Here is a 25,533-nt window from a genome sequence, read left to right on the forward strand (position 1 = left end):
CAGAGGCCAGCCCGCCTCGCCCCGGTGTGGCCACGGTCTCCGTCGCCTCCGTCGGCTCGAGCCGGCCGCTGTTGCTGCGTCGTGAGCAGAGGTCATCGCCGCATCGCGAGGAGGGGTAACACGAGCTCGGCCTGCGCCCCGTCGCCCCTTTCTCCGCCATCTCGAGCCGCCGCCGCTGCTGCGTCGTGAGGAGGACCACCGTCTCGTCGCAAGGAGGGGGGCCACGAGCTCGACCTGCGCCCCGTCGCCCCAGTCTCCGCCGTCTCGAGCTGCCGCCGCTGCTGCGTCGTGAGGAGGGCCACCATCTCGTCGCAAGGAGGGGCGCCACGAGCTCGACCTGCGCCACTGCGTGGTGAGCAGGGCCGCCACGATGCCGTCCGTCATGAGGAGGGCTGCCACGAGCCCCTGCTGCCGCCGCGTCGTGAGGAGGGCTCCGGGGCGAGCAGCTGTTGGGAGCCACGCCGGCGAGCTCCTTTTTTTTTTAATCCTTAACCAAATCTTTGCCGTGTACCCACCAGAAACACCCGGCGAAGAATTAGCGACGACGATGGCTTTTTATGTTTGCCGTGTACCCAGAAAAAAGACACGGCGAAGAAAAGGGCTCTTTGCCGTGAATCCGAAAAAAAACACCCGGCGAAGATTCTTCGCCGGCCATGTTTTTTCCGTGTCGTCTTCGCCGAGTGTTATACACGGCGAAGTCTTTGCTGGGTGTTTTTAGCCCTTCGCCGGGTATTTTAGATACCGGCAAAGATAGCGTTTCCTGTAGTGACTCCTCCACCCCGTGCCCCGTGGCCGCACCTCTATGACCCTTTAGTCTTGTTTTTTTTCCGAGTGCGTGTAGGAGATCTGCGTGTTTTCTATTAAGCTCGAAGAAGAAGGACATCTTCCAGTACATTGTATAGACTGTTGCGCTAGGCGACCACAAATAGAGCCGGACACACCACCCACCAAAAATAATGACTACTCCTCGCCCTGGGGTCTACCTAAACCAAGACTAGAAGTCCAAAGTTGCCACTCATCGCTGATCCGGCGAACAAGCTGTTGGGGGCTGGTTTCGACCTTGTCAAAGACGCGAGCGTTGCGCTCTAGCCAGAGGCTCCGAATGACAAGGGAGATGAGGGAGTTCGCCGGCTTCCGCTGGCCCACAGGACGCCCCTCTACAGCCGTTGGCCACCAAACAGACAATATTGGTTTATATTTGAGCCGGGACGAAAGGTGGAGGCCTTTAGTCCCGATTGCACAGTCCCAGTTGCGTAAAGGCATATTAATTTTTCTTGTGCGGGGTAATAATCCAACTCGTCCTCATCATACACATATAGAGTTCACAGAGAGGTTATCAGGTTATGCATTATATTAAGACGTGACATAGTCTTTCAAATTTGTCTCTTCCCAAACAATAAATTATACCTTCTAGGATTGCCAACAAGGTGTGATAGCCATCGTACTAGCTTGCAAAGCATCGGTTATTGCAACTACTACGTATTGATTATCTAAATTAATAGTAACTAGGTTGAACGGCTTACATCGACAAGTATCTCGATTGGTGGAAGGTCTCTATCTGAGGCACGTATCCTTACATGGTTCATAGCTCCGTTTTATATAGTGTTTCTTAAGGTGTTTTCATTGATTTGGTTTCAATTGTTTCCGCTTTCCAATTAACGTGACTTTATTGAAAACAAAAAATCTTGTGTCTTCATGTGGATTTTAGAAATTAAGCATCTTTGGAAGAAAATAAAGGCATTAAGTGAAGATTTGGAGGAAATCAAGCAACTTCCTATTTGGAAGAACCATCATAGGAGGTCAAGAACGTCTTAACGACCAGTGTAACAGAAGAGAAGAGATCCGAAGAAGAAGAACTCATCCTTCAATATTCGATGTGATTCTCCTCTTCAACTTCCATCACCCCACATCATAGACCTTGCATAGAGAGATTCATCTTTCCAAACCCTATTTGGTTCTCGCCTTGCCACTGGTACTGCTTCTGATTATAGGACAAGGAATTTATTTGATCTCATTTATCTCTTATCATGAACAGCTGGAAAGTCAATAAAACTGTAGTTCTCTTGATGTGCAAGTCCGTCATTTCCTACAAGAACTTCTCCAGACCATAGATCAAGTTCTGCAAAACATGTGGTGATGTTTTCAGTGGATAAGGCACTGTCAAGAATACTACAGAAAAGTGCAGTATCACTATCAGGTACCTTCAACCGAATCACTTTCCGTATCGCCAGAATTAGTCCTGGCATAAGACACCGAACATTTGTAACATCATGCTTCAAGGTGTAAATCTGAAAAAATATTCGTAATGTGCTTAGTTCATCCAAAGTTCAGTCAAGTATATTGGCTAGAACTTGAGTACCTCTCCAGGGCCTGACAAAATGACGGATGTGCTTGAAGCAAGCCCTGGAAGAACCATGCTGTGCACACGTACTCCATCTTCTCCGAGTACCTGACCTCTTGACTTTTCAACACCAGCCAGTCAGTTTGTGAAACATATCACTTACTGTTATTTCAAATGTTGTAGAGGTGAAAAATGGATTAGTATATACAAGAATATGAGCATGTCTTCCAAAGCACTAGCAGTCGGTGTTCCTGACTAAAAATCGCACTGAAAGGAAAATTGCTGAATATTTTTGTCACACTTACTGGATTATCAGAGTCCATATCTTCCCTGTTGTATATCTGACCAAGATCAGATATGTTGTTTGCAATCTGTATTGCATCTTGCGATGGCAAGTCCTGTGAATGTGAAACATCAGTCTAGTAATGTGCACATTGCTCATAACACATCTTGACACTAGTGACTGTCATGATACAGAGGGTTTAATTTGTCAGTAATGCTTCCTACCGATGGGTTAGGTCTTGATTCCACAATCTCGACATTGTTGTAGTGGAATGAGGCCTGGATTGCAGCTTGTTGAAGGAGTACCGATCCTATCGACAGCGTCGGAGCGACCAAGCAACCCTGATCATGGAAGTTTTCATGTTCTAATAACTCTGACCATGGTAAATTTTAGAAAATAAGTCCGCGATGATAGTCATACCATGCTTGCTTTGTCACAGAATGCTGACAGCTCAGTCACTGTATCCATCTCAATTTTTGGAACGTATACGATGCTGCTTAAGCCAAATGCTGCTGCCTGCATAAACCATATTTTCCTTCACTAAATCGCTATTAATGGAGTTAGGTTCAGATTTTATAAACAAAGATCTTATCCTGCATCTTGGAGGGGAGTAATGAATAATCAAACAATGTACTTGTTCAGTTCTGAATGGCATTATATATTTTTGTCTGTCATTGGTGTGACCTCTGAAATGCCTTGTTTCAGTAAGGTGCTATTAGTTTGGGTTAGGCTACCTCTAAATGAATCTGCATTTGCACTTCTGGATGCTCGTGATACCGGCACGTTCGTTGGATGACGTACCTGCTTGACATTGTCGTAGACAAGAGAAGGTTCACTGAAATCGACAACCACGCCAGTTCCTCTTGACTGAAAAGAGCAGAATTTGCGGTCAGGGTTAACGCTCATCCGGAAAGAATCATACGACAAACCTACATTTCACAGCGAAGATGCAAATTAGTACCTGTGCTATGGATCCCAGAACCATGGTGAGATCATTGAGCACCGGGATCTCCAATGGTTCTTCCATGCCACTTATCTGAAGAAACAACAGCAGCAGTTACAAGCTGCAAGAGACCAAGAACAGAGGCGAAGGGCAAGGGAAACATCACATTGGTCGAACGAGTTGTGAGCGAGTACCTCTCCTGCATCCTGCCCAATGCACTGGGTATCAATGGCGCCCGCGAGCTCCATCCCCCTCGCCATGCTCACCGCCGCGATCGCCGCCCTTCCGATCTCCTTTGTGGCGCCGACGATGACCACCTTAGCTCCCAATGTTACCAGAGAACAGTGTCAGCGGCAGATATATAAGAGTGACACCTGACTTTTCCAACAACTCGAGGTACCATCCCCAGCCCCCACGATGTGGTACCTTGATTGTGCTCTGCGACGGCGGCGCCTGCCCGGAGGCAGCGGAGCAGGAGACCTTGGCCGCGCCTCTCCTCCCGGTGGAGGTCTGCACGCGCGCTCCGGTGCGGTGGTGGTGGACGAAGTAGCGGCATGACGAAGCGGCCGCGCTGGCTCTGCAGGGGGTGGAGGTCGAGCAAGGGAGGAGGTTCAAGCAGCTGCGCCCTCCCATTTTTGAGATAACGGTAGAAGATTACGCTTGGTCTCTCCACCCGAGGTCAGGGTGCACTGCTCTGCGCACACGGACACACCATACGTAGGCGTGCCCTGCCAACTGCCATATCGAACGGGTTTTTTTTAGCTTGCTCACTCCGATCACAATTGGCTACGGGATGCCGCGAGTAATGCTACATATACGGACATTTTTGTTACGGACGGGTCTTACGGAATGAGGTGGCCAGCAGTTATTTGTTCGTGTCTGCATTCTTAGGAGCAACCGCACCAAACCAGTGCAGGTGAACGGAGCCACGTTGCGTCCGTAAGATTAATCCGTAAGATTATTGGGGATGCCAGTCGGGTGGTGCATTAGTTTTTTTTTTTTTTGTTGAAAATTCTCCACCACTTTATTGACTATCGATTCTGTATCTTACACACACACCATCAGGTGGAGAGTTAAACCACACGTGTCTTCCAGTCGCTAGGTAAACTGAGCTTCTGACCAGGTTGTGTGCATCGACATTTAATGTCCTTCTCTCATGGACAAGCTCTACCTCTTGAAAGGATATGGTTCGTGCCGTGATCTCTTAAACTATATGGCTGTAAGAACCCTTACCCTCCCCAGTAACGCTCCGCACCACATTATTGCATTCCGTCACGAATCTGAATCTCTGCATTAGCAGGTCAGCTGCAATAGCTAATCCCTCTCTACAAGCAATCGATTCTAGAGTCTCCGAATCCGTGACCCCGACAAGAATCACTGAGGATGTGCCTAGGAAACTTCCGTCCTCCCCACGTACAACAGCCATTCGCCGAGGTAGCGGAATTCTTCGACATCGTTGCATCAACGTTAATTTTGGCCATGCCCTGCGGAGGAGGGATCCAAGCAGGCCCTCGCCTATCCCTTGCTTGCACAACCTTCACAGACGGTGCAATCACCTGTAGGTCAGATATAAACCTCTCCACGTAACTAGAGGGATTATCCCTTCACGGATGGCCTTCCTGCGTGCATGCCACAGCGCCCAAAGGGTTACAACCACCCTCGTTAGATCACCATGCGGTAAAGCCTTAAACACTGTCGCTAGCCACGCTTTTGCCTTAGTCTCCTGGACATTGCATATTAAGTCGGTGATCTCCTCCGGCGCTGGCGCTCGAACACTGCACCGAGACAGATGGAACACTTATGATGTTGTGCCATGTTCATGTCCGGTGCTGGAGAATGTCCATCGTCGGGAGTGATTGCCGTGCATGTCTCCAAAGGAAAACTTTAATTTTCGAGGGGACCTGCCCCCTTTGTTTGGGCTTTGGATTTTGAGATTCTGCTGTCAATCCTGATTCCTGAGAATCAGCTGTGATTCTTGATTTCCGAGAATCAGAAGCTGTCTGTTTGTTTACCCTGCTGTGGGATCTGAGAATCAGAAGATGTCTGTTTGTTTACTCGCAGTCGCGCGGCCTACTACTGGCCGTCGGAAGGGCCGACGCCGTCGTCGAAGCGAGAGCCCTGGCCGCCACGAGGCGCCCTTCCGCGCGCTCTGCCGCCTCCGCCTCCGCAACCTACGCCTCTGCCTCCGCCGCCTCCCGGTCCAGCTGCTCGGCCTCAACGCCGGCGGCGACTACCTCCTCGTCCTCATCCGGGTGGAGGTGGCGGCACATCTGAACAACGTGTTCCCAAGTACTGTAGTGGTCGGCCATGGATGGATGCTATTGCTTGAGGTGTGCCCGTCACCCCCGCCGGTGTCCACCATATATATCCACGGCGAGACGGGAAACGGCGTTGCCGCGCAGGTCGTTTCCCGCGCGCGCGAAACGCCGGCGAAACTTGCGAATGTATTGAGCGTGCGCAGGAACGACCGTCGTCGCGCGGGAACAGTTAATCGCCGGCGGCAGTCCTCGACGGAACGTACGTCCGCACCGCTGGAGGTACCTCCGACGCAAACGATCGCCCTGAACCGCATGACGTCCGCGGGCTGACGCAAACCAACATTTCGGACCGTCGGCCCATTGGAGATGCCCTTAAGAATACCTCACATACAGTCACTAAATACGGCACAACATCTTCCCCTACTCCAGCTACTAGGATGTGTTGCGGAGGCTCCGCTACAGTACAGCAGGCTGACTGCGCCAGCGTTACAGGCCGCTCTAAATCCTGCGATAGTACCATTCTATCATGGAGAGGACAAGAGTAAACAGTTTTGTGATAGCAAACATCGGATAAGAACACAATCAGCAAAAAATTCAACATATTGATTGGAATTCAAGAGTAAAATCAGGAACCGAAGTCATGAACATCTCTTCACGCACACACCCTTTATCGGCTTTTCACATGAACAAACGAAACTTTGCTCTGCTCAACCAAGGCATCAATACCCGCGAAAATTGAAGTGGCAGCGCCAGATGAACCACTGGAGACCTAGCAGCATGTCGACAGTCCCTAGTGCTGGATGCGTCTTGGTCGCCGCCAACGCTGCCTCGTCCCCTGCGCAGAATCGCCGCCAGCGGTGCCTCATCCCCGTGCAGAACCGCCGGAGCAAGATCAGGGGAGGCCAGATGCAGGGAGCTGCCGGACACGGGCCACGCCTTTGCACACCACACGCACGTTGACGCTGGCCCACCTCCGCTCGCCACGCACGTTGCCGGCCGCAGTAGCTTCGACCACAAAGGCGGAGAGGAGCTGTAGCCGGCGGCCGGAGGAGCGGGTGGGAGGCGCGGGTTGGCGGCCAGGAGGAGCGGGTGGGAGAGAGGATGCGGCGGCCGGCTGAGAGGGCGCGAGGCGACGGCCGGCTGAGCAGGCGCGAGGCGGCGGCCGGCCGCGCGGGGCGACGGGAATCGTGAGGCGACCGGCCGGGCGGGCACGAGGCGGCGTCCTGATGCGGGGCGACGGGAATCATGAGCGAGGCTACGCGTGGGTCGGGCGGACATGAAGAAAACGGTTCCGTCAAAAAAAGCTCGGGAATCACCTATTTTCTCAATTCTCAGATTGTGGTACTATGTGTGTATTTTTTAGAATCAATTCTGGACAATCTAGGTAGTGTGGAGGCTGTTTGTTTCAGATTCTAATTCTACAATAGCTAGAATCCAAGAATCAAGAATTTAAGCCCAAACAAAGGGGTACTCAATAGAGCTGACCATTCTTTGTCTTCTCCCGTAGCACCTGACGAGCAAGCACGCTCATCTAGCCATGTTGTTCTCTTTTCTCGCGTTTCCACCAGCATGCGATATGCCGTTCGCACCGAGAACACTCCACTTCTGTCGTAGTGCCAGGCCCAGAAATCATCTTGTCGTCTGGTACTCAACGGAATACTCATGATCAGCTCATGATCCATGGGCAAGAATAAAGTTTGCAGCTTCTGGGAATCCCAAGCCACATTGTAGTTGTCGATGAGCTCATTGACTAGCTGGGGTGGCTGATCTCGCAAGTAAGCAACCGGACGGAGGAGACCGTCTCGCGATAACCAATTGGTGTTCCACACAATGGTTCCTTCTCTTGTGCCTATTCTTCTTATCAACCCCTGTTTTAATACATATCTTCCATCAAAAATCGCACTCCAGATCCGAGAGGGAGACGTGCCAATTTCCGCTTCCAAAAATGACCATTTGGGAAATATACTGTCTTTAGAAGCGAAAATTTCCCAAATGGTCATTTCCGTACACCGAACTGGTGGCAGGCTTGGTGGATAGCGGTGTGAGGCTCATGATGATAGGTGAGGTGGTGAGAGGTAAGGTCACCATGTGGACAGGCGAGGCTAAAGCTAGTCTCGTATGATACCAAACAAATTGAGTCTTATGTATTTGTTGGGCCAAAAAGTTCTTCGCGGGCCGGCGCGTTTCGAGCGGGACTTCTCCATTGATCTTGTCCCCATGACAACGCGAACGTGAGCCCAGACAACCAAACTCCCCCGAATGTTAGTCTAGTTTGAGATGGTGATCCTCTTTTTATCTTGCCATTTGTAATCCAGGATGTAACCATTTCGGTGAATTAATAAAGTGCCACGAGGCAACCTTTAAGAAAAAGAGGATAACGGGTAGCTGACCGAGGGAGATACCGACATGCTTCCTCATCCAATGTTGATCTAGTGGCGTTCTTGTTTTTCCTCTGTTTCGGTTCATCTCCTATCATGCCTCTTTGTCCGCAATATAAGCTTGAAAAAAATATAGTTAGTTCTAGGTCATGCTCTGAACGAGAAGCTACTCAGGAAACGTGGCACATAGTTCTTGAAAAACAAGAAAGGCGAGAGCCTTATATGGGCCCCATGCATAACCTCTACGTCTTGGAGCCCACTAGCGTGTTTTCTGGTTGATATATATGCTGGTGTTTAGGTGAAAACATCAACGAGGAAATGAACCCTACCAATGGGAGGTAATCTAGTTGGATCGCTCCTCCTGATGGGCGTGCCAAGGTTAACACTGATGCGGCAGTGGCAAGGTCTTTGGACAGGGTGTCGTCTGTCGCTCTAGTGATGGCACCTTCCTGGGTGCATCGGCGACCGTCTATGACGGCATCTCGCATCCTGGAATCCTGGAGGCGCTCACATGCAGGGAGGCGCTCGACGCGGCCGCTAACCTACTGCTTGGTCTGATTCTTGTAGCTTCGGATTGCCTTGAGGTTGTGAAAGGGCTACATGAAGAGAATTCTGGGGTCTTAGGTATTATTTTCGGGAGATCAAGGATAGATCAAAGATAAGGGGAGATACAACTTTCAGCCATGAGAGAAGGGAAGCAAATGTAGAGGCTCATAGATTGGTAAGATTCGCTTCGTCCTTACCAGTGGGTCGGCATGTGTGGTTTACTGAACCACCTGTAGGTTTGAAACTCTAAACATTTCTGAATAAAAAGCATATGTGTTCTCAAAAAAAACTCCGCGTTGTGGTGCTCCTTTGCGAAAAGTCCGCTGATTTATTGATAACCATGTATAGCGGTACAAGAACAAAAAAAGTAATAAAAATTATAAATAGGTCCAAGACCATCTAGCGACGATTATAGATACTAGCGCGAGCCAAAGGACCAGCACAACAGATCCACAACAATTGCCAAAGATGAGACCTCTGGATCGGGAGAATCGGACCTGAAACCACACTAATGAAAACAAAAACCTGTTGGATCCAAAAAGATCCACATGAGACGCAACTTCACGCACCTTCTGCCAATGCTGGATGTACCGCTGGAGCTAGGATAGGGCGGAGATGATATCTTAAGACTTCAAGATGTAGCCATCATCTCATCATGTCAAAGAAGGCACAAAAAAAAAGTAAACAAGTAATGAGAACTCTCCCGCAAGTAAGGGATCGTGGTATGCCATACCTCTAATTTCCCAAGGTCACTGGAACCGGAGCGGACCCGCGGTATCGCCAACGAGGAAATGGAACCTAGATGGGTTCAGTATCGCCTCACGATCGCCTCTCCTTGCCTCCTCACGTACTGTGGTGCTCGTCTGTGAATAGCACTCCTTTCATGTGTTTGCCCGATTAGTTTGGCCTCCAAGTACAGTAGGCTGCAAGTTTCATTCACAGCGAGAGAGAAACTTCATTTATATTTAAAAAAGAGAGAAACTTCGCTTACTGCTTGTGTGCCGACGTGCCGTCTCTCCTTCTCAATCTGCTAAGTTATATTTGAAAGAAGATCACATACTGTGGCGTGGCTTATTTAAACATCCTGCCTCTTCTTCCCTGCTTCCTGCACCCACGCCTACCTAGCTGCCCACCTGTTTCACTAGTGCTGTGGCTGCTTCTTGCAGTGGCGTTAAGGAGTGAGATATATGGACGCGCCTCGGCAGCAGGAGGAGGAAGAGGAGCAGGATCGCAAGGCCAGCATGGACGACGACTCGGACGCCGTTGAGCCCGTCCACAACTACCGTGGATGGAAGGCCATGCCATACGTCATAGGTGATTACATCATATCCCAGCACGATCTATCGGCCTCTCTTTGTTCAGTTTTTGCCTGCAATTAGCATGCACATGTAAGTCTTGTTTGACAGAGTTTTAATGGAAATTAGTGAGAATAATTTTCATAAAAATTCAAATTCTCACTTATTCTAAATGTATGTTTAGTATTAGAGTATAAACAAGTTTAATCCCCGCTTATCTCAACTTTTTCTAAATTTTTAGTGTATTTTTCTCAATTCCCGATATCCTACCTACCAATACCTAGTAGACAGGGAGGCTTGCTTCAGTGTCCCCCCCCCCCCCACACACACACACACACACACACACACACACCAAAACTTGAAGGGGTAAGTTTTCCCATGTGCCTTTTTTAGCCAGTAAAAACCCATATCAAGTCATGTATATCCTCGTATAGATATACTAGGTGTACTTAATGTTCATACAAACCAATATGGTTTCAACGTACATCTTATTTGCGTGTCTGACTACTAGATAATATAGACTTAAACGAACCATACGGGCTACTCTAAGGCTTGTACTTATGTCTTTTATTCACTTTTACTGATTGCGCCTCTGATTACGAAGAGGTAAGAAAAGATCTTGGTCATTCATGTTTCAGTTCACCAGTGTTAGAGCGAAAGGGGGACACTGAAGCAAAAGTGATTGGAGATGCGTTTTGTAGAAATTGAATGGCGGCAGAGGTTTCATCCAACACTTTAGAGTATTATCCCCACTATTATCCATAACACTCTAGTGCCAAACAAGATGGCATTGTGCTTTTTTCCTTTAAAAAGCTAACTATGTGTTCATCTCCTCCGGCCGGCCTCTGCATCGATTGAGAATACGTAGTACACAAGGTTTAAAACAGCACACTATTTCTCGGAAATTCAATTCGGCACATGGGAGCATATGCTCCTGCTATCGGAAAAACATTTTGAAATATTCAAAAAAATCAAACAAAAAATTTCTCGCTTACGTATCAACATTTTACGTGCGCACATCAAATCTTGCGAAAAACCGACATTTTTTGTGACTTGTGTAAAAAAGACAAATAAAACGTCTCGTACACAACCTTCTTCGACACAAAAGTTTGTCCTTTTTACGGATGGCACTCAAAATGTCGGTTTTCTGTGAAATCATTTTTTGAACATGTAGAATTTTAAGATGTATCCACTAAATTTTATGTTCAAATTTTTCAACATTTTAAAAGTGCATTTAAAACAAAGTTTAAAAACCGGGAGCATATGCTCCCGGATGCCAAAACGCCACTCTCACTATTTCTCTGCTAATAGCGCACTATAGCATGTCTAGAGGGTCCATGCTAAATTTTAGTAATTTTGCTCGCTGTGGCGCTATTTGCGAATAGCATGTTATATCAACTTCATAGCGTTAGCGCTATTTTCGGGCAAGTTGCTTTCATTTTTTTGTGGTGATGAAGTGCAATCTGTTGGTTCCACTTCTAAATCAAAATATAATATCGCTAATGCTAATAATTTTTAATAAATAATTTATAATGTTATTGCCCTATGACATGCTGATGTTATCTTTCTAAAATATTTGTGATCTATTTTTAAGTGTGGTTATGTATGTATGATTCAGTCAGTTTTGGACTATATATCCATTTGTTCTAGTAAAATTATTTATTTTTAGGCTATATTTAGTATTATTTTGAAAACGCTATTCAAAATATACCACGCTATTAGCACGATATAGCGTCCACAACGTTTAAAGGAGGCTGCCGCTATTTTATTTAGCACGCTATTTTAAATCTTGGTAGTACCTCATTAACAGTGATCTGTAATATATGTATATGTTTAATGCTGCCAATAATTTACTATTGGTTTCTTGTAATGATGAACCAAAAAAACAAACAGTAAAGGGGGAGTAACATACGGATGGTGACAATAATTCAGTTAGTTGTATGACATGCCGTGCCGTGCCATGACAATTCCATTTTGCCCCTCTTGCTTCACTATGACGTTGAGTGCCTACAAATCTATCCAAATCAGCACGACGTGCAGTGTGGCTTGCGTACCATCCTTCACCAATAGTGAAATTGTCTCTCATTTGGTCTTTTTTTTACGAAACATAGTACAGAGACGCTCACACATAAATACACATACTCATCCTTATGAATGCACGCACATTCTACCTTTATGAGCACTTCCAAGTGACTGCATTGAAGAACTGATCCGGCGGGTCTTGAGATTGACGAAGTTATCACAGGCGTTTCGCTGTCGACGGGAACATCGCCTCCCACTAAAGAATATTCCGTCTTATGAGACACCAAGTGTCAAATCTAGAATTTGAACTCTGGTGGGCTGGGCTTCCAGTGCCCCCCTAACCATCCAATCACGGATTGGTTTGTTAAGCTTCATGCACTAGCCAATTGAACCAAAAGTCCAAACTGATGGAAAGAGCTAGGTAATCTACTTATACACTTCAACACCCCCTCTCACGTGTGACGGGAAGACGAGAAGACAAGTTTGGTCAAAAGTCAGACCCTACTAACTGTTTAAGAAAAAAATATCAGCATCTTCAGTATTATTGAGAAAAAAAATATTTCATGGCGAATCTATTGAAACTACAAGAAGACCCTCCCTACAACAACGCATATATGTGTATCTAAATGCCAATTTAGGCGTTGCAAGCAACTTTACCAACCGATAATAATGCGTTGCGTTTTTGGGTGTTGCTAGCTTAAAATGCAACGCATATAGATCCGTTGGTAACCAATGGCTCGAGCGTTGCAAAATAACAACAGAGTTCAAACAACAGGTGTATGCGTTGGTAGACAACATACAATTGTTGAACCTTTTATTTCAAAATAAATATGTTTGTATTTAAATGTAATATTATTTTATGGACTCTATTGGTTGAGTGTTTCATCTTTTTTTTAACGAGAGTAATTCAGAAAAAAGGTATATCACAACACACAAAAATCACAAAATAAAAATGAATCAAGCGAAGAAACAATTCAATTTATATTATTAGAATCACTGTCAAAATACATGAGACTTATCCGAGTACACACGGCTTACAATCTTGATCAAAATATGATAAAATAACCACTCCTATATATATCCCTACTAAAAGTCTGCCTTTAGATATGTTCAAAGCTTATATCCAAATTAGCAGGTCGTTGTTGATCTTCTGGTCCTGCAGTAAAAAAATCATATTTAGTGTCAAGTGGCAAAAGTCAAGTTCATATTAAATTCTACTATTACTTGCACAAAATATATAAAAAGGAATGGATACAAAATGATCAATACTCTGTTCGTTTTCAGCATCCATTTCTCATTTTTAATCACATAACGTCCCAAAGATGCACAGCATTGCAGGGAGTAACGTACTATAGGAGGTACCCAAACTTCTAAGTGCTTTATTATATGCATAGCCAGGTAGAATATCAACGACGAAGTTGTCCCTGCACATTATGTTTAACTGCACTAATGCAATGTCTGTTAATATTAACTGCAACAACTCTCAAATAACCAGAATTAAGTGTTTATAATATCAAGGTAAAAAAGCTCTTCATAACTAGATAGAATTACCACAGTAAACAAATATTTCTAGATAAACATCATAATCTACAAAAAAATTGTGTCAGGATAAATAATCTGCTGGTATACAATCATATTTTACTTCTCACAAATGTATAGTTAATGAAACAATAAATAAACTGAATCAAGAAGGATGACAAGTAGCCTATTGCAACAAGACTTCTCCTTGAATTATGGAGCGTGGTGTCTATCTAGGAGTGTGCGTGTACCTTCATCAGGTCTTCTCTGCACTGCCCTTCCCTGGTGATTGCTGATCTGCCCAAGTACTTAGTAGTGAGATCAGACAGCTGCAGCAAAAGCAGGTAAGCTCTATGACAGACATTGTGAGGGATTATACCGGAAGATGATTGAACTAAGTTCACTTGGGACATACGATTGATTGGCAGCAACAAAAAAAGATAGGACTATGAATATTAACAACAGCACCAAAGAATAATTGTAATATAAGCAATTAAGTTTAGATTTTGCTATGTATTATTCGTTGCTTTAAGCCAAGTCACACTGGGTTAAAAGTATTAACTTGAAAGAGAGATAAACAATTATTATTATATGATTTAGAATAGGAAGAGAAAATAGCCATACTAACCAGTTGTAGATTGATCCCCAATAGCATTCTGAGTTTGCCTGGACTGCAAAATTGAAGATTATCTAAGTAAGTCCTCTAAATATATTTATCCAAATAAAAACAGAGACATTAATATTTGAAGCCTTTAATTAGTGGGAACTAAAACATCATGAACGCTATGCTTGGAATACTGAGACAACAACCTTAATCCGACCAGGAACTCTTAGTCATGTGCATCGGGAGCTTTAAGTAAACAACATACCGACAGTTTCTTGCATTGGACTGGCGAGGCCCTGTCCTACTGTTGCCAGGTTTTGTCATCTTTTCCTCACAGTTCCTTCACACGACTTCTATCCAATCCTCATCGCAACACCGCAGTTCTTCTAGCTTCCTCCATGCATCTGTGGTTCTTTACCTACACACAACACACGTACTATTAAATTTTAACTCGCATGAACTAGGAATAAAAATTTACATCACATTGTTTCTGTACATGCATGTAGTACAACTATTGCAGTATCTGATTGCAGGAGCATGTGCAATGCATTCAGATCACACGCATTTATCTAACACTACTATTTCAGATGAATATAGATTCGAAAACCTTCATATAGGTCACTAATTTTCTCTTCTAGCTATCCCACATAGGAGCAATAACAGGCATGTCTTCATAACATCTAAGAGCCACATTTTAGACAGTTCTATCGCATGAGCTTCCCTGACATGTTTCTTGATCCACCTCAACTGGATCTTGCCGCGTGCCTGGATCCTATGTTAACACGCCTTAGCATTGTAAAATAGACAAATGAGAATGAACATATACTGCAAAAGAACACACTTATATTAGGAAACAAGGGACAGGTACTACAAGCTGTACAAAATATGGGCACACAGTTTCGAAGTACTAATTTGAAAACATCGAAGCAGACAAATTACGTATATAATAATCTGAATTAGTTATATAATCTGAATTCTGAATATCCAAAGTAATAGAAATTAGTTTCTGCCACACACAATGTTTAGTTAAGAAAAATTGTGTATAATATCCAATAAGACTAAGAAAACATTGGGCACCCTCTGAAGCGAAAGATATTGAGTTATACCAATGTAAATGACTCTAACCACATAAGAACATGAACAATCAGAGACAACATTTATCAGAGCATTCCCGTTTACTGTACCACGGCAGTTTGCACAGACATTGCTTTACCTAATTCCATTTATCAGAAAAGGAATAAAATGGGGAACGATGCAGTAACAATTAAAGAAATACCAGATGAACTGTTGGATCTGCAATGAAGAACTATTGGAGGACTAGTTCATGGCACCTTGAGATGGGGCAGAGGAGGTTGTTGACGTTGTAGGGCGATGAGATCGAGATCCAGGGAGTGGAGTCGGTGCAGTTTATTGACATGTCTCATAGTGGTCGTTGACGTGTTGGAGGCCGACGAGATCGCCGATCGGAGACGAGGACGATGCCCTCACTGGATCTCATGGATCGACATGGCGGATGTTCTCTTTTGACGACACAACTACAGATCGGAGTTGCTCGTGCTCGTGTGAAGGAGAACCCAACAGCGTCCGGCAGGAGCGACTTTCGAAGGGGGGCCTGGGAGGGAGGAGGTGGCGGCGCAAGAGGGTTTCACCTGTGGGGAAAAAAGATGGGAGCAGTTAACGTCTAATATGCTACTGATTAGATCTCGTGATTTCGTTTTTTTTTTTTTTTTGGGTGGGCGCGCGATGGAAAAATAAGCGGCAAGGAGCCCGCGCAAGATGGAAATGTTCCCTAGGTTTAGCGGTAAACTTGTGCAGCCTATATAATTTAGAACGGATAAAGCTTGCAACGATTATATATATGTATCTACAACAAAAAGTTGCAACATGTATTTGGTTCGTTGCAAGATATGTGTTGTTTAAAGGAGGGTTTTCTGGTAGTGTGATATTGATTTACTATTCTAGATTTCAGTTTTTGTTTTGCATAAACTTGGACAAAATTACAAGATATTGACCTTTGACTAATCTTATATGCCTTCTAGTTTGGGAATGCGAGAGTATCTAACAAATTTAGATAGTCTTAACCAATTATTGTCCAAATTTATAGAAATTAAGTACACCCTTTGCACGAAGTCATGCATTTTGAAAAGTAGATAGTAATACTCTGTACTCCAATAGGAATTATATAGGTTTACTACTCTCTTTAGAAGAAAGTATCTAGCTTTATGCTATCAATTTAGTAGCAATTGTTTAGTTTTTAATTAAAAGATTCATATTTTGGAAGTAATTTAAGAGAAGTTTCATACAATTTATCAAAGGCCTTTTTGTTAGGGTCGGCTGCCAAATTATGGACGCCATTTGTACAAGTCACTCTTAAACCAATAGAGTAAACCCAACCTATCATATATAGCCAATGCCCACGAAATAAATCGACAATGTAATCTGTTGAATATTCTTCTATCTCAGATTACATACTCGTTCTGATTCATAGTCGAGATTCATAATCCACATGAACTGAATTTGCTTCTGTAGGGAACGAGACGTTTGAGAAGCTCGGGACGATCGGGACGCTGTCGAACATGCTGGTGTACCTGACGACGGTGTACAACATGCAGAGCGTGCACGCCGCCACCCTCCTAAACGTCTTCTCTGGCACCAGCAACCTGGCCACCGTCGCCGGCGCCTTCGTCAGCGACACCTACCTTGGCCGCTACGCCACCCTCGCCGCCGCCACGATCACCTCATTTGTCGGCATGGTCATCCTCACCCTCACTGCTGCGCTACACTCCCTCCACCCCCCAACCTGCAACGCCCAAGCAGGGGAGGAATGCCATGGCCCCTCGGGTGGCCAGCTAGCGGTACTCCTGGCTTCCTTCTTCTTCCTCGTCGTCGGGGCTGGGGGCATCCGCCCGTGCAACCTGGCCTTCGGCGCCGACCAGTTCGACCCGCGCACCGCCGCCGGTCGCCGCGGCATCGCCAGCTTCTTCAACTGGTACTACTTCACCTTCACCGTCGCCATGATGCTCTCCGCCACCGTCATCATCTACCTCCAGAGCGACGTCAACTGGGCGCTAGGCCTCGCCGTGCCCGCGGCGCTCATGGGCCTCTCCTGCGCCGTTTTCTTCATGGGCACACGCATCTACGTCCGTGTCCGCCCCGAGGGCAGCCCGTTCACCAGCTTCGCCCAGGTCCTCGTCGCGGCCTTCCGCAAGCGCCGCCTCCTGTTATCCGACACGACCTCGTCGCTGTTCGACCCGCCACACCGGAGCAAGCTCATCTCCAAGCTTTCCTACACCGACCAGCTCACGTTCCTCGACAGGGCGGCCGCGCGGACCCCCAAGGACGCGCTCTGTGCCGACGGGAAGTCGCCCGCGAACCCGTGGAGGCTGTGCACGGTGCAGCAGGTGGAGGAGGTGAAGTGCCTGGCGCGCATCATCCCGGTGTGGTCGTCCGGTATCGTCTACTTCGTGGTGCTCACCCAGCTCGGCACCTACACCGTGTTCCAAGCGGCACAGACCGACCTCCGCATCAGCCACTCCAGCAGCTTTCAGATTCCGCAGGGCTCTTTCGTCGTCTTCAACATGCTCGCCCTCACGCTCTGGATCCCCGTGTATGACCGGCTTCTGGTGCCGGCGCTCCAGCGGATCACAGGGCGCGAGGGCGGGATCAGCCTGCTCCAGCGGATCGGCGTCGGGCTGGCGCTCTCCGTTGCCACGATGGTGGTGTCGGCGGTAGTGGAGGACCGGCGCCGGAGGATCAGCCCGTCTTCGCCGATGATGTCGTGCTTCTGGCTGGTGCCGCAGCAGGCGCTGGCGGGGCTGTCGGAGGCGTTCGCCGGCATCGGCCAGATCGAGTTCTACTACCGCCAGTTCCCGGAGAACATGCGGAGCGTCGCCGGGGCGCTCTACTTCCTGGGTTTCGCGGTGGCGAGCTATGCGAGCGGGTTCATGGTGACGGTTGTACACCGTTCGACGAGCTGGCTGGCGCAAGACCTGAACGAGGGCAGGGTGGACTTGTTCTACCTTGTCACTGCCGCCATCGCCGCAGTAAATCTCGTCTACTTCGTCGCCTGCGCGCGGTGGTACAGGTTCAAGAAATCGGACAACGACGACGCCAGCGCCGGAGACATAGGCCTCGACGACGACATCGTCAGGAAGAAGGTTTCTACAAATGCAGCGCCGGCGCCGGTTGAGTTAGTTTAATTTAGCTGCCCGCGCGGTGATTACTCAATCAACATGGATGGATGTGCATAGATTGGTAGACCCATAGATCGACATATACATATGTGTATGTATTGATTCTTGGGAAGGGAATCAACATGCTGGCCCTGTACAGATATGGAGTTAATAAAGCTGTGTGGAATATCATCTTTTGTGGGAAACTTTGCCGGAATTGTAAAGTAATATGGAATGGAAGGTAAAGTAGTAGATTGCTGCAAATTTCTCAGTAAAAGAGAAGTTCCGTGTGAGAGAGAGGGTGTGATACTGGTACTGTTCGGGTAGGCAGTGTCGAGGAGAACCAACCCGTGGTTTGATTGTTAGAGCATCCCACTCGTTGGCGCTCCCCACGCTCAAATCCGGCGAAATTTTCGTCCGGATTGGAGGAAGATTTGGCGTGGGGAGTAGTAGTTTCCCAGCCGCGTGCCCAGGCGAAGTCGACGATGCGAATTTAAAAAACGGAAACTTGACAAACTACGGCTAAAAACGGGTGAATATAGACTAAATTTAATGATATTTATTACATTACGGGAGGAGTTCATACATAGAGGCCGAATTCGACTATATTTCGAATTCGGCTAGGGGAATGCAAACGCTAATTTTAAAACACGGCGCTCTACATGCCGAAATGGCGGTAGAACACCGTGTAGTCGCCGCCGTCGTCGTCGGAGCCGTCGTCGTTGGCCTTCGAGCTGCGCGGCTCGGGCTCGCTGCTGCCCGGCCGGCGTCTCCCCACCCCGGGGACGGCTTGTACCGGTCGTCGTCGGAGGACTCGAGGTCGACGACGGGGACGGCGACGCCGGATGGAGGTGTCGCGGGACGGCGGTACCGCGCGACATCGTCGTTGGCGGTTGGAGCGGCGCGGGCGGCGAGTTGGCGTGCGGCGGCCGGGTCCAGCAGCCGCCGCTGCTGCTCCGCCTCCTGGCGCTCCCAGTCGCGCCTGGCCCAGTCCAGTGCGGCGTCGTCCGCGCGCTTCTCCTCCTCCATGTCGTGCAGCGACCTGGCGATCGCCTCCGCCATCGCGGCGTCCTCCGCGCGCTTCGCCTCCTCCTCGGCGAGCCGGCTTGCGGCGGCCTCTTTCTTCGTCTTCTTCCGGCCGCTCTGCGGCGCGGAAGGCTGTTCCGCGGATGACGAGGGCGCCGCCGCTGCGCCCCTCGGTCGCCGGCGTAGACGCCGGCTCCTTCTTGACGCGCACCGGCGTCGAAGGCGACGTCGCCTCCTCCTCTTCACCGGCGCCAAGGATGACCTTGACGCCGATCCGGAAGACGACGAGCTGGCGGCCATGCGCCGTGGCTGCGCAGGCACGCTTCCCGACGGCGGCTCGCCGATGCCCTCGATGCCGATGGAGGGGGCATCGTGAGCACCGGGAAGTTGCCGCCCTCGATGTGCGCGAGGACGTTCGCCGGCGTCCTTCCGGCGCGCTCCACCACCGTCGGCGGCCCACGGCGTTGTTGCGCGCGAGCGGAGGCGGCGGGCCGTCGTAGGCCGCCGGCTCCGCTCCCACCGCCTGGAGGAAGTAGGAGTTCCACGCCGTGTAGTTGTCGGGGTGGTGGCGTGGCTCGGCGCGCTCCTCGTCGGTCATCGTCATCCTCGCCTCCTCGATGGCGACGTCGAGGGCATGGCCCCGCGGCGGCGGCGGGATTGGAACGCCGCCGCGACTTAGCCGCCGGCCGCCTCCGGGAGGCCTCGTGTCCGGCGGGCGGGGTACCCCGCCCGGCGGAGGAGGTGGCCCTCCCACGCGTGGAGCGACCGGCGGGGAAGCCGTTGTTGGGCTGCGCCGTCGTCGTCGTAGAACGCCATCTTGGGAGTAGAGGGAGAGTGGAGGGAGAGTGGAGCACGGGGTACGCCCGGCGGTGATCGGACCGGCGTATATAGGCGTGGCCGGCGCGGGGATTAAATGCCGCGTGGAATGCGACGCGTCCGCGGCGAGCCGACCGGCGGCAGCCTTCGGTGCGCGCGGAAGACGATGCGTGCGCGGAAGACGACGACATTAACTCGCCGCGTGGCCGGCGAATGCGGACCGGCGGCGAGGCTTTTACGGCGCGCGGAAGACGATGCGATGAGGACGACGATCGGTTTCTCTCACCGAGCAAGTTGGGGCCACCGGATGCGCGGGAAGTTGCCTCGTCGTTTCGCGCGCTTTCGTTTCGTCCGGAGTCCCGAGCGCTCCCGGGGGGCCGGGGATGGCGTGGGATCGCCGGATGGATTTAGGCCCAAATCCGGACGAAAACGAGGAACCGGGGGCGCGACTGGGCCGAATTACGCCGTCCGGTTGGAAAAAACGCTCGCCGGGGGCCTGTTCGGGGGGACGAGTGGAGATGCTCTTAGGAGGCTAGTGCTAACACAACCCACCAGAGTTTAAATCTCAGATTTGATATTTTGGTGTGCCGTTAAAAAAAGAAATATTTTCCCGTGGAAGGCAACGTTTCTGTCAACAGCGAGACGTCCGTGGTAACTTTACCCATCGTAAACTCAGCCTCTCGAAGGTGCCCATAAAAGTAGGATCCGCGTGTTCATAAGAGTGGATGTATATACTATGTATGTGTGGGCGGCTTCGGATCCCCTGGTCTAGATTTTTCCACATCTTCATATCCTCTTGAAAGCATCGTTTTCCTCTTCTGGATAAGGCTATGAAGGGCTTCGGATCCCCTGGAGTTGGACTCAACTCCACCGCGTGGAGTTGGGCAAATCCCAGCCCTTCTATTCTTTCTATGGTCTAGATTTTTCCACGTCTTCATATCCTCTTGAAAGCATCGTTTTCCTCTTCTGGATAAGGCTATGAAGCTTCACCACATCACAGGTTCACGATTCCCCTCTGTATCCCTACAACAGCTCCCATTCATCCCTTCTGGCAGGCCGCATACGCCCCTCGTTAGCTCCGGCAGCCAATCGACGGCCTAAGCCCGGCCTCCTTCACTAGCGTCTCCGTCGTAGCATGCGCTTGCCCAGGTCGCGAGGACCTCCTCCACGGAGGTGCTGTGTCGCCATGAGCTTGCGGCCTCTACCGAGCCGCCGCGGCACGAGGAGCCGCCGCCGCGCTGGGAGCTGACCCCACACCGCAAGCTTGCAGCCTCCACGAAGTCGAGGCCGCACCAGAAGCTCGCCCCAAATTGCGACCTTGCAGCCTCTGTGGAGTCGCTGCCGCAGCTCGCCCCAAATCGCGAGCTTGCAGCCTACACGAAGTCGCCGCCGCAGCTCGCCCCAAATCAACAGCTTGCAGCCTTCACGGAGTCTCCGCCGCACCAGGAGCGCACCCTAAATTGGGACTTTGCTTCCTCCAAGTCCGCTCCAGGAGCTCGCGCCAAGAGTACATAGGCATCAGGAACTCAAGCTTATGGGAGGAAGAGAAGGTGCACACACGAGCGATTGCAGCGGCCACTCGAGCAACAAACGGTAAGAAAATATATATACCAATCAATTTATGATTCCTGTATAGCATACGGTACTTGCAGTTACAAATTAAGGGAAAAGTGTGCACTGTAGTGTCAATGATTGACATAACTAGTACATATGATAAAATAGACTATGTTTCTTGGCTTGTTCACAAGAATTGATTGTAGTATCCTGCAAATTGGCTTGTTGGAATGGTACTGACAGGAGGACAATTGAATTGCTCATCTTGAGTATATCTAATACTTGTTTCCTGTCAGATAGTAGATGCAAACCCAAAATTAGAATGAAATGAAATATGATATATTGCAATTAGATTATGTTTCAATAACATAGAATAAATTACATACTTGACTGTATGATGTCGTATCCGTAAGATTAGTACGTGATGGAGGTAAACCATTATCGCTCGGTCCCTGAATTATGATACAAACTTGTGAGAAACCAAAGGTTTAGTGTTCTCAAATTTTTCGTAAATAGACTAGTTGATATCTTACCAACAACGATTCCGTGAAACCAGTAGCATTTCCATTTTCGTTCATCCACAAGATATCTATTGGTACCTCGACACCCTGTAGGTAATAAAAACAATTTCATGATTAGACTCAATACGTATGTCGAAACTCATGGACCAATGGGATGAGTAGTAGTTGTTACATTATTTTTGTAGTATTGTACTTCATCACTTGGACCCTCCTTTTTGTCTGTTCCACCTTTCTTTATTTTTTTGGATTTCCCTTGTGTTGACTTCGCCTGTTTTTTTCCTTTCTTTTTAGCCTTTTCTTGCATTGATTCAACCCAATCCTTTGGTCTCTTATTACTTTTCCGGCCTTCTCTTTTTTTTAAACCAGCCACTCTACTATCCAAGGTTTCCTGTGCCACTGGCGAACTTTCCTCATGAGAATCTTCTGGCTTGAAAATTTCCTTTATCTTCTCTTATATGGTTTTGTTCATTGAATCAATTGAACTGTCTAGTAAGAAATACGTTTCATCAAAGTCCACTGCTCTGGAAGCCATGCGAGCAAACCTTTTGCATAAAGATTTGTATCGTTGCAATTTTTGTAAATTGGGATCTTCAACAATTTCCTTCCCTCTGTTGTCTTGCACAATGCCTGATCTTGCTTCTTTTGTCCATCGTTCAAGAATGTATGCTTCTGGAATCAACTTGATATTCATCATATCTAGTGATTTTAAAGCATGGCTACAGAGGATCCCATGTTTCTCGAATTTCTTACAACTGCAAGAAACTGTTTTATTAATGGGGTGAACATATACTTTATATCCATAATCATTAGTTGGCTTTCCTTCAAGACTGCAAGTGGCAACACTGAACTCAACGATCGAATCATTTTGCACTGAGTTCTTGATATAATTTGCTGTTGATTTCTCAAACTCCTCCTGGAAGAGTTTAAATATAGGTGGTGTATAAACATTTGCTGCTTGTTGTAGTACTGGTGTGCCCTTCAGTTTTAGCATCGGCAATTTTTTCCTAGCTTCATGTTCAGATTTTATCTCCTTCTCACGCTTCTCTTGCACGGCCCTTTCAAAATGTTTGAAGAACCTCACTATGTCTAAATTAAATTTCAGATGTTGCTTCAGATCCTTATTGAAGCTCTCGCTGAGTTGTGTGCTTCGCATTCCCAATGTAAACACATCCTTCATGTAGCAGTAAGCCCACTTGTGCTTTAGTTTGTAAACACCATCCAGCCAACTCCCTTTCTTCACCTTAGATTGCATCCACTTGAAAACTTCTTCAAACTTCTCTTCGTTTTCATATAAATACATGCAACGCTTGTATTCCTTCAATATTTTTGTTGCTTCATCCTTTTTTCTATGTGCACTGGGTTTGGAAAAAAAAAAAAGTAGACCGACAGGGTCGAGTCAAGTTCAGGCACAATCACGTCTCGGAAGCAGTAAAAAGAAGAAGCGAAGCCTCGGGCGTGGCATGGTGTTGGCGTGCCGTCCGGTCTCCTCGCAAGGATCCTGAAAAACAGCTGGGCTGGATGACACGTGGGCCACACCTCTCACTGGCTCGGCTTTGCATGCGCACGTATGCCACGGGCACTCAAGTAACCCGAGCCGGCCGGGAGCCCATCCAGCAGCACGGTAGGCCTCGGCTCAGTCGGTGAGGACGCCGGATCTGGTGGATCACGGTGCCCAACTGCTGACATCGTGGTCACCTGGACCCATGGATCGCACCATATCATGGTGGGAGCAGTTGGCCGCCGCCGCCGCATGTGCATGCTGGCTGTGGGCTGACCCGATCGGAGGTTCATCAGTGTGTTGGAGGTCAAATGATGGGGTCATGATCCGATGATCGAGTTTTAAGACTGCCCGATCCGACCTCACCTCGCCGCCGGCGCGCGCGCTTTTCTTTTGCTACTACGTGCCTCCTTCAAAAAGATTATGGACGCGCGCGTCATCTCAGGCATGGGCGTACGCAGAGGGTGGGCCGGGTGGGCCGTGGCCCACCCTAAATTCTAGGAAAAAGTTGGAGTGCCCCTAATCTAAATCTCTGTTCTCTCCATTGACTGGGCAAAACCAAGCTTCGACGGCTGTCCTGCCCGCCTCCGCCTTCGGACGCTGCCCCCTTGACCTGCAACTGCCTCCTCTTCTCTAGGCCTCCCGCTCCCCTTAAATTCTCACATGTTCAGGCAATATTGTGCTATTGCGCTCGTCGCTCCGTCGTGCCGGCGTTGAGGCGTGGAGCAGGAGCACCGTTGCAGGAGTCTAGCAGCAGCAACAACAGTCCAAGGCGGTGTGCTCGGCAGCTGTTGCGCGAGGTCGCGATGACGGGCCGGCCAGGGACTGAATCAAGATGGTCAGCAAGGCGGCAGAGGCGTGATGTCTTGGTCTGACCAACTGCGTGATTAATTTCTACTTTCCGCTCCTCTGCTCTATTTTCTTTGGTGGATTGTTTCAGTTTTGGACGCTAGAACTACAGAATCTCTAATTGTAGACAGAAGAATATAATACATTTAGTTCGTTTCATGCTTATCTGCTACTCAGAATTGTTGATAGAAGTCCAAGTAAAAGCTAAACAAAATAGGGGTGCACACGTTTGGAAGTAGCAGAAGATTCTTGAATTGCTTCTTCTTCTTTTTTGCGGGAGAGATGCTTGAATAGCAATCTGCACATTCTTGTTTTATGATACTTTAGTCATTTGAACATGTGGATTTTGGAAAATTACTTGCTGTAATGCACTACAAACTTATTTTCCTATGCCTGTTAAGGTGTAATGGTCTTGGACACCAAAAAGTATATTATTTTCCATGATATATGATGAATTTCGGTGTTTTTAGCCAGTATATTGCCTTCTTTTTGAAAAAAATGCTTATTAGTAGTTTAAAATATACTGAAATTCAATGTTGTGTATCCATTGGGCCATTTTTTTTCATCCCACATATTTTGATTGCGCATACGCTAGTGCCAAAAAAAAATTGCGAGTGTGCCCACCCTCTAATTTTTTTCTGCGTCCGCCACTGATCTCAGGCTATTCCTCTGTACGTGTAAAGAGACGACGCCCATGCATGCATGCATGTTCTCGATTTCAATATGTACACCAAAGTTGTATTCGCACTTTCGCAGTGTGCGTGCGTGTCGGCATTGGCGGAGCTTCCTTGGGGCAAAACCGGGCCATGGCCCGCCCAAGATTTTTGCAAGAAAAATATTAATCCCTATTCAGCTGAGGCCCAGCCCATCCCACTAGCAGGTAATGTCCCTCTTAGGCTCGTTCTTCCT

The 25,533-nt window shown here is 48.1% G+C and overlaps 2 protein-coding genes across 3 annotated transcripts; one reads left to right on the top strand and one right to left on the bottom strand.

Annotated features, from left to right (window-relative positions):
- Positions 1-1,751: 1,751 nt before the first annotated feature.
- On the bottom strand, positions 1,752-4,251 carry LOC124694216 (dihydrodipicolinate reductase-like protein CRR1, chloroplastic). 2 transcript variants are annotated; one of them, XR_007000442.1, is made up of 10 exons: positions 3,994-4,251; positions 3,762-3,884; positions 3,586-3,660; positions 3,426-3,491; positions 3,045-3,140; positions 2,849-2,965; positions 2,647-2,739; positions 2,360-2,456; positions 2,202-2,288; positions 1,752-2,119 (listed from the first exon to the last, which is right to left on the bottom strand). XR_007000442.1 is itself a non-coding variant. In XM_047227230.1 (10 exons), exons 1-10 carry the CDS (start codon positions 4,198-4,200, stop codon positions 2,087-2,089), a joined length of 999 nt encoding a protein of 332 aa, XP_047083186.1. In that variant the 5' UTR covers positions 4,201-4,249; the 3' UTR covers positions 1,752-2,086. The 2 variants fall into 2 exon arrangements, 1 of the variants encoding a protein (XP_047083186.1); XM_047227230.1 differs by having other exon boundaries at positions 2,360-2,461; positions 3,994-4,249.
- Positions 4,252-9,936: 5,685 nt separating this feature from the next.
- LOC124694231 (protein NRT1/ PTR FAMILY 2.9-like) lies at positions 9,937-21,717 on the top strand. Its single transcript, XM_047227242.1, has 3 exons — positions 9,937-10,063; positions 16,718-18,345; positions 21,352-21,717. Exons 1-3 carry the CDS (start codon positions 9,937-9,939, stop codon positions 21,715-21,717), a joined length of 2,121 nt encoding a protein of 706 aa, XP_047083198.1.
- The last annotated feature ends 3,816 nt before the right edge of the window (positions 21,718-25,533 follow it).

The sequence above is a fragment of the Lolium rigidum genome, chromosome 3 (assembly GCF_022539505.1).
Source record: "Lolium rigidum isolate FL_2022 chromosome 3, APGP_CSIRO_Lrig_0.1, whole genome shotgun sequence".
In the NCBI taxonomy this organism is placed as follows: Eukaryota; Viridiplantae; Streptophyta; class Magnoliopsida; order Poales; family Poaceae; genus Lolium; species Lolium rigidum.